This window comes from Serinus canaria, chromosome 25 (assembly GCF_022539315.1).
Source record: "Serinus canaria isolate serCan28SL12 chromosome 25, serCan2020, whole genome shotgun sequence".
Taxonomy (NCBI): Eukaryota; Metazoa; Chordata; class Aves; order Passeriformes; family Fringillidae; genus Serinus; species Serinus canaria.
Genome location: NC_066338.1, coordinates 7,947,303 through 7,962,701, shown reverse-complemented (window position 1 = coordinate 7,962,701; position 15,399 = coordinate 7,947,303). Strand labels below are relative to the sequence as shown.

The 15,399-nt window shown below is 53.0% G+C and overlaps 2 protein-coding genes across 12 annotated transcripts in view; one reads left to right on the top strand and one right to left on the bottom strand.

Moving 5' to 3' along the window:
• Positions 1–15,399, bottom strand: part of LOC127060516 (serine/threonine-protein kinase PAK 1-like) — a 176,416-nt gene that overhangs the window by 146,978 nt on the left and 14,039 nt on the right. The gene's annotated exons all lie outside the window — the stretch shown is intronic.
• On the top strand, positions 2,781–14,958 carry LOC103824863 (serine/threonine-protein kinase PAK 3-like). 11 transcript variants are annotated; one of them, XM_050984103.1, is made up of 9 exons: positions 4,647–7,151; positions 7,378–7,441; positions 8,274–8,322; positions 9,336–9,445; positions 10,201–10,318; positions 10,711–10,810; positions 11,228–11,424; positions 12,322–12,459; positions 12,909–14,958. In XM_050984103.1, exons 1-9 carry the CDS (start codon positions 7,142–7,144, stop codon positions 12,996–12,998), a joined length of 876 nt encoding a protein of 291 aa, XP_050840060.1. In that variant the 5' UTR covers positions 4,647–7,141; the 3' UTR covers positions 12,999–14,958. The 11 variants fall into 11 exon arrangements, with proteins under 11 accessions (XP_050840063.1, XP_050840059.1, XP_050840056.1 ...); XM_050984099.1 differs by lacking the exon at positions 12,909–14,958 and having other exon boundaries at positions 4,643–7,151; positions 12,322–12,900; XM_050984098.1 differs by lacking the exon at positions 8,274–8,322 and having other exon boundaries at positions 4,643–7,441.

Below are 15,399 nucleotides of genomic sequence, written 5' to 3'. Positions count from 1 at the left end.
GGGAGGGGCTGTGTGGGTTTGCTTTCTGGAGGGGCCTCCTTTCTGGGGACTCTCTCCCAAATTTGCCCTAAACCAGGACACTGACCCATCCCAGTTCCTTTCCCCACATGTCCCACCTTTCCCTGGTTTCTCCTTTCCCTGTTTCCTCATTGGTTGTGGTACCCCTGGTGGTCAGCCCTGTAAGACTCATCTCTGAGGGCCTTTGAGGGGTCCAGTCTGGCTAGCTCTGGACCCTTGGCCCCTACAATCTCACAAGGACAAAAGTAAAAGACTGGAGGCACTCTTCTCCTCAGGATGATTATCGTGCTTTATTGTGGAACCACTCCAGGGAAGTCCAAGGAAGGAAAAGAGGAAAAGAGACTGATTGTGTGACGGCAGGAGATTTTAAACCCAGGGGAATGGGGGGCAGAGGAGAGGGACCACAACCAATGGGATACAAGTGATGGGAGGGGTGAGGGGAGGGAGTAACCTGGGGAGAGACCACCACCAGGACTTTGGGGAGGGGTGTGTGCCCGAAAAATCAGGTGCAACAACATAAGCTATTCAGTGCAGTATAAAAACGACTCAGTGCAAAATTTCCAATCACCAGTGCAAAACAACTAAAGAAACCACTTAGTGCAATACAACACCTCCCCCTTTTCTGTTAATAAAAATATTAAAGGAAAATTGTTGATGTATTCTGATCCAGACAATGAATTCGTCCACCACTCATGATTTGCGGGCCTGTTGGGTTGCTTTAGGTCCACAAACTCCATGTGGTTGACTTCTGAGGTAGTGGAAAATAAACCATTGATAGCTTTTAAAATTATGCAATGTAGAATTCCAAATGCTAACATGATTAGGAAAATAGCAACAAAAACCAACAGAATTGTCTTAATAATTGAAGTCCACCACCCTGAGAGTCCCCAGTCCTTGAACAGTCCGCTGAACCAGTCCTCGGATTCCTGCTTGACTTGTTCAATCAGGCTTTTCACTTCTCAGAGAGCTGCGTGGACTTTGGGTGCTTTTGGTGTTAGGTTCAAGCAGCAAAGTCCTTCAAATTTCTGGCCATGCCAGGGTCACCCAGATGCTTTGGTGTGGCTGAGGGACGAGCCACGCTGCTGTCAGACTGCTCAACGCAAACAGGATGACAACTTGGACAGGGCTCATAGTGAGGTTGAGTGGGAGGTAGATTTTCTTTTCTAAAAGGGAAAGGAAACATTTTAAAACACATTACAAGTCAGGGGGCTGCTGGATTGTAGGAAGGCTTTCCTCTTTCTCGTGGCATCTTCTCTTTGAGGCAACAGCTACTTGCTTCTCATCTCCGTCTGCTGGAGCTGGATTTTTGGTGACAAAAGGTTTTTTCGGAACCCAGGACATCCCTCTGGGTGCCCTGGATGGTTCTCAGCCCCTGGCAGGAAGCCAAAGACACTTGGAATTTCAATTCTAACTCATGGAGCAAATTGCCAACCTTGTATGAAGAGTTACAAGTCACAAAAGCTTACGAAGAATGATAATGAATTTATCATAGGGTGAAAAGTGGAATTTTGGGGATGTTTAGTATAGGGGTCTAAGAGGCAGGATGTAGGGATTTGGGCATTGTCTTGTCTTTCTTCCTTCTTCTTCCTAGCCTCCATCTTCTGTGCGATGTTGGCACTTTTGGATTGGTTTAGGGTAGAAGCAGACAGTGTAACACAGGTGAGAGGTATTGGAAAATAATGGTAAATAAAGTACAGGTAGTTTTTAGTATAAAGAGACAGCACCGCCTCAGGGCAGTGCAGTGTGTCTCAGACAGACCTGCTAGACAGACCTCTGCGGGTCAGGAAAAGAATGCTTTAGATCAGAGAAACAACTTTGAAAACCAGAGCCAAGGAATTCCGACTCCTTCTTCAAACCTCGGGCTGGGAAAAAAAGACTCTCGGGGTCATCCTTGTCAGAACTCAGGACATCCCTCTGGGAGTCCGGAGTTTCCTGGGACCCTTGCCAGGGGGCTCAGAGACCCTAGCACACAGCCCAAGAACACCATCGGGTTCGAGTGCGGGCTATGAAACAGCTTGGCACCTTTGCATGAGGAGATAGAGGCCACGGCAGTTTAGATGGTATAGGGATAAAGTATTCACAGAGTGTAAATGTAGGTTTTAGGATTTTTGGTATAGGGGTTTCTGGTGACAAAATGGAGGGATTTGGGCGTGTCTAGCCTTTCTTCTTCTTCTCTACCTCCATCTTGTTTGGTGATGTTGGCACTTTTAGATTGGTCTAGAGTAGAAACTCACTGTCTAGCGTAGATGATAGGTATTGGAAAATAACTGTAAATATTGTACACGTAGTTTGTAGTATATAAAGATAACACCACCCTGGGGGAGGGCGGAGTGCCTCTGACTGTCCTGCTGAACGGATCTCGGCTGGACAGGGAGAAAGAATTTTATAGATAAGATGTAATAAATAACCTTGAGACCGAAAAATGAAGAGCCCTGACTCCTTCTTCAAGCACCGGGCTGGGAAAAGAAACTTTTGAACTTTTTCGGGGTCACTCTGACCAGCTAGAGAGAGAAAGACCCCGACACTTGCAATCCCTGGGTGGGCCGAAGAAAAGGTGCCTAAGCGTGTGTGGGGACAGAGACAAACAGCCGGACTCCACAATCCTGACCGCAGGAAACCCGAGACCATTCCCCCTACTTGCCCCATTTCCACAACCTTTTCCCACTATCCCCTCCTCCTCCCGCTCCATTCCGGGCTCCCCCCTTCGCCCCCTTTTCCCCCTTCTCCCCCCCGTCCCACCGCCTCCCGCCCCCCCGCTCACCCGAGAGCTCCGCGCCCGCAGCCGGGGGCGCTCCCAGCACGACCAGTGCCACCAGTCCGGCCGCAGCTGCCGCCCCTCGCCCCATGGCCAGCGCCGGGCAGGGGCCGCAGCCCCGAAGCAGCCGCGCTGCGCTGGGAGCACCAGTCCGGAGCGGGGCGGGCTCGGCAGCGCCGCGCGCTCTCATTGGCTCCCGACACTGCTGGGGAGCCGAGCTCAGAGGCTCTGCTACACAACTGATGACTCTTCAATGCTCCGCGCTCTCATTGGCTGCAGCGCGTTGCGGCTGTGTTGTGATTGGCTGAGGGGTTCGCGGGACGCTGCAACCCCGGTGAGGCTTTTCCAGGGAGGGGGAGCCTTGGGGCGCTGGGCAGGTGGGAGCTCAGGTGTGCCCAGAAATGCGTGCCCAGGTGTGCGGGATCACAGGAGTGCCCGTGGCGAGCGGTGACGCTGGCCCGATGCCAGGCACCCCCAGAGCCGCTCTGTCCCTGCCCCCCGCAGCCGCACAGGGACAGAAAATGGAACCGAGGGCTCCTCCGTGGGGACAAGGACCGGGAGAGATCCCTCAGCAAATCCGGCACGGGCACAACAGACCCGGCCTGGGCACACGGAGGGAATTTATTACCAACCAAATCACAGCAGCACAAGGAGAGGGCAAAGAAATCTCTCCATCACCTTCCCCCACCCAACGGGGAGCACCCGGATCGGGGGTCACTAGGGCTCTGCCCAACGGGGGTCACTGGGGATCATCCAGCGCGGATCCTCCCATGGGGGATGGAGCTGGAGCAGCGCACGAAGCTCCTCCCACACTCGGGACACTCGCAGGGCCTCTCCCTGGTGTGGAAGTGCTGGTGAGTGACGATCTCTGAATTCCACCTGAAGCCCTTCTGACATTCCAGGCACTCATGGAGCCGTTCCCCAGTGTGGATCTTGTGGTGCTTGCTGAGGTCGGAGCTCCCACTGAAGCTCTTCCCACATTCCCCACACTCACAGGACCTCTCCCCAATGTGGATGTTCTGGTGTTCCATCAGGCTGGAGCTACAGCTGAAACCCTTCCCACATTCCAAGCACTTGTGTGCCTTCTCCCTGCCATGAGGCTTCTCCACCAGCTCTGAGCTCTGGCTGGATCTCCGGACACCTTCCTGGCTCAGGGAGCTCTTTCCTCCCTGCAGCTCCCTGGGCTGGGTTTGCAGCCCCTCCTCATGAGGGATCTCTGGGGCTTTTCCTCCTCCTCCATTCGGCCACAGCTTGGGAATGACAGATCCTGGTTTGGGGAAAACCAAGGTGGGAGCACCTTGGAGTAGAGGCTTCTCCTGCCCAATTCCATCTCTAGAAGTCAGCAGGAGTCTTGTGTCCATGAAAATCTCCACAATGTCAAGATTCAGCCCAAAAAAACTCTCACAGCAGTTCCCTATCACTGATCTCTCCACTTTTGGGGTTCCAGAGTTTTCCTTTCCTTGGGATGATGGGGGTCCAATGGCTCCAGGACTTTCTCCTTCTCCAGCATCCTGCTTAGGGATGATCCAGGGGCTTTTAAGGGGTCCATGGGGTCCCTTCTCCCCTGATGCTCTACTTTGAGATCCAGGAGTCCCAGGGGTCCCTCCTCTCCAGGCTCTCCCACTTTCCAGCCAGTCAGGGTCCCCCAGCTCTCGGATCGCCCCTCTCTGCTCTCCCCACTCTGGGGGTCCCAGGGGTTCCCCTCCTCTGCTCTCCCGGGGGTCCCCAGCACCAATGTCCTCCCCTGCCCATACTGGGCAATGGCCACGAGGACCCCCAAAAATCCCCCCAAGAGGCTCAGCCTTGGGGTCCTGCAAGATCCAAACCGAGAAACACACAGAAAAAAACCTCCCAGGGACACCAGGCTACAACGTCTGTGGTCAAATCCACAATCTGCAAACTTTAAACACACCCTAATAAAAAACCCTCTCAGCGACACCCCGATGGATTTGGGATGAGCTCCCCCTCCCCGCTCACCTGCAGGACAAGTGTGGGCGATGGTCCCTTGGCATTGGCCACAGGGGACACTGGAACCTCCTGTTCCTCCTGTTCCTGCTCCTGCTCCTCCTTTTCCTCTGTCCCTCCTCCTCCTCCTAATCCCACCTCCTCCCCAGTTCCTGCCTTCTGTGTATTTAAGGTTGGAGAACCTTGCTTGATTTTAGAACTAGAACAAAGATCCCAGATGGAACAAGGCTTGCTGCTTTCAGTCAGAAGTATCAGTGACTAAAGGTCACGTTTCCTTTGGTTTGGTGCTGTCCTTGTTCCTCCTCAGTGTTCAGGCTGGGCTATGGGGTGTCCTTGTGTGCTGCATTTTCCGAGTTCCTCTGGCATCCTTTGGGCAATAGGCTGTGCCCTGGGAGGGTTCTTTGTGCTCCTCTGTGACACAGGAGAACCCTCCAGGCGGTTTCTGCGTGAGCTGCTGCTGTGGTGTCACAGGAGCAGTGCCACGTCCCCGTGGTGTTCCCGTTGCTGTGGGACACGGAGGCCTCAGTGCCCAGAGTGGCTCTGGGCTCGCTGCCGCTGCCGGAGGATCCTCCTGCCCGAGGCATTCTCAGCAGCCAGCCCAGCCCTGACGGGTGTCCTTCTGTGCTCGCAGGGCTACAGGCTGCAGACGTGTGCAGCGCAGCCAAAATGATCCAGCACGTGGCTGCTGCAGTTTGCACTCTGTACTCTGTGGCTTATTCGGGGTATTTTTTAACCCACTTGGCACGTAAGTCGAGGCTTTCCCTCGGTGCAGCATCTGTGGCTTTGGGCTTGCTGTGTGCTTTGTGTTCTTCCTCTGGAGCTGAGCTGACTTTGGAACCAAATTGCCATGAAGACACCATTGCTTTGGGAGAGCTGCTGCCAGCAGCTGCAGCTGAAAAAGGGGGTGTCTGCAGCCAGGGGGGCATGCACAGCATTTGCAATGAGCCCTGGGGGGTTCTGTTCCCTCAGGCAGGGAGTCTGTGCCAGCAGAGCCTGGAACTCCCTCCGTTTGCTGCTCCAGCCAAGAACTGACCCAGCCCAGTATTTTGTGCTGTTCTCTTGCTGTGGGAAGGGACTGTGGCTCCTGCAGGGATGCTGTGAGAGCAAAATGCTCTCTTGGGGTTGCCTTGCTCTGTGGCATTTCCCACCACTGGCAGTTTTTCTCCTAACAGCATCTGGTTCATGTTCCCTCTCCCATTTCAGGGCACTTCTTCTGTGGATCCCGAGCAGCTCCTCCTTCGGTGAGTGGGAAAGGAACCCTTGGTGTTTGGAATTGTGCAGCAAGTTGTGAGCTCGGCATGTGGCAGCTGAGTGCCAGCCTGGGAGGCTGAAGGAAAGTTCCTGTCAGTGTCTCAGCAGCAGCAGCAGCAAAGGGATCCCTGGCAGTTTTCTCTTTTCTGCTGAAGAGCTTTGAAGAGCTGCAGGTCTGGCTTTGCAGGCAGAGGATTGCTGGCTGGCTTTAGCCATGGTGGAATATCGAATTCCCAGCAATAAGTGGCAATGTCGACTTTAACCCATTGTTAGCTGGAACATCTCCAAACCCAATTTCTGCTTAGAGCAGCTGGATGTGCAGCTGAGGATAAATAGGGTGAGAACTGAGATAGAACTTTCTGTCCCTCACGCTGCCGTCTGTCCACAGGGCACAAAAGCAGCACCAGCACCTCCTGTGGCTCCCTCTGCTTCCAAAGAGGAGGCCAAAGAAGAGGAAGACAGCAGTGAGCTTCCCACTGTTCTGGGGGACGATGCTGAGCTTCCCTCAGTGCCAGGAGATGACAGTGAGCTTCCCTCAGTGCCAGGAGATGTCAGTGAGCTTCCCTCAGTGCCAGGAGATGACAGTGAGCTTCCTGATGTTCTGGGGACGAGGGCGAACATCCCGTGGTGTGGGAATGCAACGGCGAGGCTCCCACACAGGGGGACAAGGACAGTGGACATCTCCTGGTGTGGGAGGAGGACGGTGGATGTCCCCTGGTGTGGGACCAAAATGACCAAGCTCCCACAGTGTGGGATGAGGACATAGGACATCTCCCAGCATGGGACGAGGACGGTGGATGTCCCCTGGTGTGGGACGAGGACGGCCAAGCTCCCAAGGCATGGGATGAGGACGTCGGAGATCTCCCGGTGTGGAATGAGGATGGAGGACATCCTGTGTCTTGGGAAGAGAAGGATGAACATCTCCCAGCATGGGAAGTGGACAGTCAACCTCCCCTGGCTTGGAAAGATGATGGAGAACCTGCAGCATTTTGGGAAGAGGATGGAGAAGCTGCAGAATTTTGGGAAGAGGATGGAGAACCTCCCTCTGCTTGGGAAGAGGACACTGAACCTCCCTCCACTGCAGGATCCTCGTCTGAGCATTCTGACAGCAGCACAGCCCTGCAGCCAGAGGGGAGAGGGGAGTGGTGCCTGATGCAGCTGAGTACGTCTGCTCTGTCCCTGGGTGCCCGAGCAGGGCGCTGGGTGTGTGTCTCAGCATCAGCTGCACCCAGGGTTGCTCTGCAGCTGAATGTCACCGAGCCATTTGTTGTCCTTCCCCAGCTGAGACCAAGGGGCTCACGGCCCCAGGGAGTGGGGCTGCGTTCTGGCTCTGCTGCAGGGTGGGGTCTCACTCTGGGAGGGAGCGTCTTCCACGTGGTTTCTTTCAGGGAACACCGTGAGCGAGGCGGAGCCTGCCGAGAAATACCTGGAGCTGGAGCAGATTGGCCAAGGGTAAGGGCACGGCAGCGACTTCTGCACAAGCAGGGCCAGGGGTTGTGCTGGGGCAGGATCCAGTGAGAAGTCAGGAGAGCTCCAAACACCATCAGAAACTGGGCTACCATCCTGCTTTCTCTCAGTCCTGATCAGAATTGATAACTGTGGTCAGGAGGCACCGTCAGAGCCCCCTGAGGCTGGCAGTGTCCTGCCTGCAGCAAGGAGCAGGACCTGGAAGATCTTCTGTCCCTGGAACTGGATTGCCTAAAAGAGCAACTCACCATCTGGTGACTGTCAGAAAGCAATTCTCAAGAAGATTTCTTTCAAATATTTTGTTTCAAAAAATATCCACGGGTCAGAATGATCAACCTAAAGGTTTAGAAACAGAAACCAGAGATGAACTAATAAGTGCTCTATTCTAGCACAGGCAGCAGACCCCATCCATTCAGTAACAGACACAGAGCTGATGCACTCTGGGGGAAAATGCATCACCTGCCTGATGGCAGGGCCCTTGTGGAGCCTGCAGGTCTTAGGCAGGAAATGGAGAAGGATGAAATGCATTGTTTTCCAGTTCTTTAGACACCCATTTCCCCCACCTAGGTTTTGAACTAAAGCAGTTCAGGGTGGACATTTGGGATTTGCTCCAGCCCAGTTCCTTCATGCTGGGTCTCAGTTTTCTCTTGCCCACCTTGCATGGCAGAGGGCTGGTGGCTGCTGCGCTGTTGTTGGAAGGGTCGATGCACCCAGGTGTTTGTGAAGGCTGCAGGCAGCAGAGATCTCCTGTCTGGGCTGGCTTTCACTGCCAGGGCCTGAAGCGCTGCTTCTTTCTTCTCTGCTGTTTTGTCTCCAGGGCTTTCGGAACCGTTTACAAAGGACTGGACAGGGCCACTGGAGGAGAGGTCAGTGCCAACACGCCCAGCACGCCTGGCAGCTCTCCAGGGCTGTCCCCTCTGCTGGGAGCTGTGGCTGCAGCTTTGGGGGCCAGCAGAGCTTTCCTGCCCAGGCTGCTCCTCTGAAGGCAGAGCAGTGTCAGCCTGCAGAGCACAGCTGGGACAGACTTGGTCCTTCTGAAGTGCCAAAGGATTGCAAGGAGGGCAGCGGTGTCTGTCAGAGCAGGACACGCTGGCTTGGTCTGCATATCTAAAAGTGTGAATGCATCAGCTGCTGGAGACTGAGGCCCAATTTATCTTCACCCCAGCCTTGGACAGGAAGACTATTTACCAGTTTTTCCATCTTGCCTTCCCTTTCAAAGGGTACCTCAAGGCCTGATTAGGGAGAGATCCTGCTTGGGCTGAGTTTGGGGTTTTAGTCCTACTTCAGCTGTTCACAGAGAGAGGGAGAGAAATGAGAAGATGGATGTCCAGAGCAAAGGTGTCTCCTAAACCCTGCAGGTGTGTTTGGGTCTGGTGTAAGTGACAACCTGTGACAGGGATCACCTGAGCAATGGATGTGCGTGTTTGCTTTGTTGTGCAATCCCAAAGAGAGCAGTTGGATCTGAAATCATGACCAAATCCCATAGAATTGCTAAAGGGTTCCTGGCTGTTTTTCTCTGTTTCACAGAACCTGATTTATCTCCTGCCTGCAAAAGGGGTTTGAATAATAATAATGAGAGTGTTGAGGCCATTGGAGCAGACTGTAGGTGCAGAGGATGTTGTTAGAGCTTTGAGGCTGACAGCTGAGGGACCATTTCTGCAGAGCTTGCAAGGCCAAATGTCTCTGGCCATGTGTCCTGTGAGCAGCCCCCAGCTGGCAGAGCAATGGGCTGTGGGAATGGCACTTGCTGAGCTCTGGTGTCCCATCCCAAGGCAGTTTGGCCCAGCCCGGCTCCGTCGCTCCAAACAGACTCGCTCCGTGTTTGCTGTGGCCTCCTGCCACAGACTCCTGCAGTTAAAGGGCTGCCATGTCCCTTCAGGTGGCCATAAAGAAAATGAGTCTCAGAGGGCAGAACAGGGAACGAGCTGTGAATGAGATCCTGCTCCTGAAGGACAAGAAGAACCCCAACATTGTCAGCTCTTTGGACAGGTGAGTGCTTCAGCTCTCATCCCGTGCCCGGGCACTGCGTTAACCTTTCCTGCATCCCTAGTCTGTAGCCTGTTTTGAAAATGCCTGACCCAGCCACATCTTCCCCAAACAACAGCCTGGCAGTTCACTCCCTCCGTGTGCTTTTGTTGCTTTGCTTTGGTTTTTCCTCCAAGCTGACCCCATTTGCTGTGTCTTCCAAAAAGTGCTGATGAACCACAGCAGAAATTATTTCCCTTGGCTTCTTCTTCCCAGCCCTTTTCCATGGCTACAGATGCCAGGCAGACCAGGTTCTTGTTTCCAGCAATGCCTCATTTGCCCATTTTTCCATGGCCTTGCCTGTTTCTGAAGGGACTTTCTGAAAGGTTTTCTGACTGCTTTTGTCCCAAGTGCTGCACGGCCTCCTCCCCTGGATAACCCTGGCAGTTGTGTTGCCTTGTTCAGGAGGGAATGGTGGAACTGAGGAGTTCAGAAGCTGAACCAGCTGGGGGCAAGTGTTGTGGTTCCACATTGATCTGGGCTGTTGCTAAACTGCATTTTTCACCTGCTTGCCATCTAAGGCCTCTCCTTTCTCACAGGTGTCTCCTTCTCCTTTAGACTGTGCAGATTCCAAGGGCTGGGCAGCCTGGCAGGAATGTCTCTCCATCTGATTCTGTCCTCACTGACAAGTGACCTGGAAACAAAACTCCATCCAGGCTTTTCCATGGGGGAATTGAGCACTGCCCATTCATCTCCATGCCATTGTTTTCCTCTTCCAGCTTCCTTGTTGATGGAGATCTCTGGCTGGTGATGGAGTACATGGATGGAGGAACTTTGCAGGACGTTGTCAGACAGACACGCATGGCTGAAGGAGAGATGGCAGCTGTCAGTCGGGAGGTGAGGGATCCTGCCTGTCCCTCCCATGGCTGGTACACGATGGTCCTTCCAAACAGGCATGAGAACAGGAGTGGCTCCATGCTCAGGGCTTTGTTTCTGTGCTGTTTTCATGAGGTGGAGAAGAAAGAGCCTCTGCAGTGAACGGCCTGCCAGCCTCACTGCACTTCTGCTCTGTTCTTGTTCTCTCTCCTGCTGTTGTGGTGCTCTCTGTCTGGTTTGGATTTGATTTGCTGTTCTCAGCTTTGCCTTGCACCGTCTGCCTGGAGCTTGTGTGCACTGCACTCCTGGCCTGTCCCAGCAAAGCTGCTGCTGGCAGAATTCTGAACTGTCCTTTCTGGTGTGATATATTCCAGCCATTGGTTTTTGCCCTGGTGTTTCTTGTTCTCTCTCAGTGTCTGCAGGGCCTGGATTTCCTCCATTCCAAGCGGGTGATGCACAGGGATCTGAAGAGCTCCAACATCCTCCTGGGAATGGACGGCTCTGTCAGGCTGGGTGGGTGTTCCTGGCCAGGCACGGCGCTCCCGGGCTGCGGGTGTGGGGCTGCTTCCCAGTGAGGCCAGAGCCCCACAAGGGCTGCTGGGGGCACTGCCCGGGCCCTGCTGCCAGCTGAGAGCGGCTGCCCCTGCAGAGAGCTCAGGAGAGGAGCAGGGTGCCAGCAGTGCCTTTGCTCTGGCTCTGGCCCTTCCAGAGGGGCAGCAGTGGGAATCTAAAGCTCCAAGGGAATCAGGAAAAGCCACTGCATGAAAGCTGAGGGTTTCTGTAAGGGTCCAGTTCCATCTTTCCTTGGCTACAGCCCTGAGGTCTTTTCCAGCTGACTTCACTACTCCATTCTCAGACTGAGCGTGGGGAATCTTTGTGCTTGGTTTCCTCATTCCAGCTGCCTTTGACAGGGTTTGTTTCTGTCCTCAGCTGATTTTGGCCTCTGCGCTCAGCTCAGCCCTGAGCGGGACCGGCGCAGCTCCATGGTGGGCACTGCTCACTGGATGGCCCCAGAAGTTGTGACCAGATCTCCTTATGGCCCCAAGGTGGACATCTGGGCCTTTGGCATTGTGACCATCGAGATGGTGGAAGGAGAACCTCCTTACTTCAGGGAAACGGGGGCCATGGTAAGAGGCAAATTCTCCCGTGGTTGCAGAGGCCTGTGGGCACAGGGGGACCCTGCCCTGGGAGCAGCAGCTGGAGGTTTCTGGGAATTCCCAGAGGACTCCAGCCTGAACACAGATGAATATTCTGCAGTCTCCAGCAACAATTTGCTTTGGGATTTACGTTGTTGCAGCTCTTCTGGCTGTGAGGATGACATGGAAATGTGAAGCAAGTGCATCAGCTCTAATGTTATCTTGCAAGAAAACCCCAAACCAACCCCAAATCCCACCCCAAACCCAACAAGATTTCTGCAGGAGCTTCTGAAAGAGGTTTTGCAAGGTGATCTCCCCCCTGATTCTTCTCACTGCGAAACTTGTCTAAAACAGGAAGATGAGGGTTCAACATCCCCATTGTCTAACAAATCTCTTTCCTAGTCTAAGCTACTTTCTCTGTGTCACTAAAGTTGAGCTTTCAGCATCCCAAACCTCCTGTTTCTTGCCTGGCAGTTTCTGGGATGGGGCATCAGGAATGCATTCACTTGAGTGTCAGTGGCACTGCAGAGATGCACTTGATGTAAGAATCCTCTGAAATAACACAGGCAGACCACACTGACTCTGGAAAATGGCCTGTAAAGCTGGTGTCCACATTTGGAGAAGCAAAATGTGCTATTTCTGATGGAGGTTCCTACTAGCAGAGTCAGCCAATGAAACTGGCTCTCAGGGCGAGAGCATTTGGATGTTGCAGTGGCTGTGGCAGCCCCAGGGTTTGGGTTTTTTGGTTGGCACAGAAAAATGAGCTGTGAGCAGCATTTCTGTCAGGGAGGAAAGTGCCCCTGGAGCTGGGGCTGAGGACCCGGGGTGGATGTGAGCAGTGTGGGTGTGAAGGAAGCTGGCAGAGCGCTGAGTTTGATTTCCCTGCAGGCTCGCGCTCTGATCCGGCAGAACGGGACCCCGCAGCTGCAGGAGCCCCGGCGCCTGTCGGCTCTGCTGCGGGACTTCCTCGAGTGCAGCCTGGAGCCGGACGAGGAGCGGCGCTGGGCTGCCCAGGAGCTGCTGCAGGTGAATGCCAAGGGCTGCAGGGCAAGCAGCAGCGCCAGGGAGGGGTTTTCTTGTGGGGCCCCCTCCGACAGTCTCCAGCCTCGCTGCTTTCCACACGCAGAGCGAGCAGAATCCTCGCCTGCTTTGGCTTGGCAGGCTCCTTTCGAGGCCAGCTGGGCCTGGTGCCCCACAGCCAGCAGGGACATCTTCAACAGGTCAGGGGGCTCCGAGCCCTGCCCGACCTGAGCTTGGAGGTTTCCAGGGAGGAGGCACCTCCCACACCTCTGGGCACCTTCTGTCAGTGTTCCCCCACTCTCCTGGGTAAAAAATTCTTCCTTAGATCTAATCTGAGCCTGCTTCCCTCTCCTGAGTTTCAAACCATTTCCCTTTGTCCTGCTGCAACAGGGCCTGCGAGGAACTTGACTCTGGGAAGTAACAGTTCATTTCTTTCTTTTTTATCTTTTGGGCAGCACCCATTTTTGTCATCAGCCAAGCCTCTCTCCAGCCTGACCCCTCTGATCACGGCAGCGAAGCAACTGAGGGAGCAGCGGAGGAGATGAAGCACTTGAGGACAGCTTTTAGTTACAGTAGTTAGGAGAACTAGTTAGTTATGTTAGTTAGCACTGATAGTTAGGTATGGTAGTTAGTACTGCTAGTTGGTTAGGGTAGTTAGCACAGTCTGTTTGTTATGGTTCTTGTTTGTTATGGCAGTGTTTGGAATAAAAACTCTCCTAAACCTCAACTCCCTTGACGTGTCCCTTCCTTCTCCCGCTGTGCCTCAGCTGCCCGGAGCCATGTGAGGGGAGAGCGGGCCCAGCCTGGCCCAGAGCTGAGCCCCAGCAGAGCCCTGGCAGAGCCCAGAGCAGCCTCGGCACCTGCAGAGTCAGCCTGGAAGGAGGCGCTTGGAGCCTTCTGGGCTGCACCCGGCTCTGGGTTACAAACTGTGTGTGCTGGAAAATGCCACCGGCTCTGCAGGAGGGCAGAAGGGGCCCGGGGAAGGCCCAAGTGCTCCATGCAAGGGAAAAACCTGCCCTGGCTTTAGTATAAATAACTAGGCCGTGTTGGCTTCTGCTATTATGTATTGACTTCTGCACATTATTGTTAATCACAGAGAGTTTGATATAGTACAGTTTGTAATCACCTTTCACTGCTTTTGCTACAGTATAATTTGTTCAGCTTCTTGTGGCCAATGCCCTGGCCCCTGTGCAGCTCCTATCCTCAGAACATCATTTATGGATGATATTTTAGTTTGTGGACAGTGTGAAAAACATACATTACAGTTTTGCCTTTCACAAACTATTAAAGTGGATGCCATGTGTTGTTCATTATAATGTTAACTTTTGCAGAAGTAGCTGTAGTTGTGAAATAATAACTAATATTTTTATGTTTGTAAATAACTGACAATAATGAGAACGACTCAGATATTTGTGAAATAGCTAATGCTGGTTTAAAGTACTTGTGGAAATAGCTAAAACTGTCTGCATGGTCAGATAACATTGAAGGAAGGGATGTGATGAGGGCCCCTGCCACTGACCCTTCCCCTGTCAGTAACTGTCCCCTGCTGAAACCACAGAACAGGGGGCCCTTGTGAGGAAGTGACACACAACCCTCAAAACAGCAACCCACAATTCCTGCACGTACTCTAAAAAGGCAGGTTGGGGTCAAACCAACCCAAAGAATTCCTGGAACATGTAAACGAGTTCAAAGAAATGTTTGAATGTGTATAATTTGAACAATACAATGGAAAAACTAGACAAGAAGAGTTGCTGTGGTTAACCATTGTGCCTCTGGCCATGGCCAAGCACCCAGTGCTGTTACTGATTTGTCTCTAATTATCCCTTAATAAACTTTTAACAATTCTAAAGAGTGAGGCTCCTTTCTCACAAAACCCAAGGTGCTCACCCCTTGTTCTTCCCCCAAGCCAGGATTTGTCAATCCTAAACTTTGTCTGTGTGGAAGAGAAGGAGGCTATGAAGAAAAGGAAGATGCACTGGTGTGGAGGCCCAGGAGCTTAACTCTCACTTATCTGCTTCCTTGCTGCACCTGTTGTTGTGCACATGTGCAATGTGTTATACAGATTGGTTTATCAAAGGGTGTTTTCTTAATTGGCCATTATCTTAATTGGTGATGGAGTTTGGATTGGTTGACCAATTGGATCTGTCTGTATTGGGCTGTCTGTGAGGGGGTGAGTTTCTTAATTAGTATAGAACAATACAGTATGGTAGGATAAGGTGATTGATCAGCCTCCTGCAATCATAGAGTCAATGCTAATTAATGCCACGACAGCCCTTGGCCCCCATCACTCAGAGCCTGAGCTGCTTGAGGTTTGTTCTGCTGGCAGCTGGGGGACTGATGATTTTTCTTTCAGCACTGGACAGTCCTTGTTCCAGTGCCCCCATTTCTTACAGGATGCACTCTGCTCCTTCTCCACAGGGGAAGCTTTCTTGGGTGACTTTTCCTGAGTTGCCTTCTTGCTGGGTTGGAATGAACTCATTCAGTTGGGCCCCTGTCTCAAAACACCTTCCAGGCACCCTCCAGCAGTTTATCTCCATCTCAAATTCCCTTTATCTTTGCTTTCTTTCTCGCCAGCCGGGGGCTGTGCACAAATCACCAGCGGGACAGGACTGCTGGGAACGTGCCTTGAGCTGTTTGATTTTCCAGCATCACTCTCATTCCAAGGTTATGGCAATGGGAAGATGCCAGCAGCTCACATCCCAGGCAGCAGACCAAGAACTCAGTGTTACAACTCACTTTGTAAGTTTTTTGAGCAGTCACACCAAGCAGAAGCACACTGACAGTGGTTCCATCCAAGCACTGTCAGCACAGGTACCTTTGGTTAAACAATGCTGGCTTATTTCAAATACAATACCTGCTTGTGAGCCTTGAACACAATGCACAGAGCTCCAGTACTAACCTTCAAACTTCCAGTGTCTCGCTGGATAAACTTTTCTGCGGCTTAGG

Coding starts and splice junctions, on each gene's coding strand:
- LOC103824863 (XM_050984096.1), top strand. CDS start 7,142: ATGCAGCTGAGTACGTCTGCTCTGTCCCTGGGTGCCCGAGCAGGGCGC. Junction 7,442..9,335: donor CTGGAGCAGATTGGCCAAGG/GTAAGGGCACGG, acceptor ATGTCCCTTCAG/GTGGCCATAAAGAAAATGAG. Junction 10,319..10,710: donor TGGCAGCTGTCAGTCGGGAG/GTGAGGGATCCT, acceptor GTTCTCTCTCAG/TGTCTGCAGGGCCTGGATTT.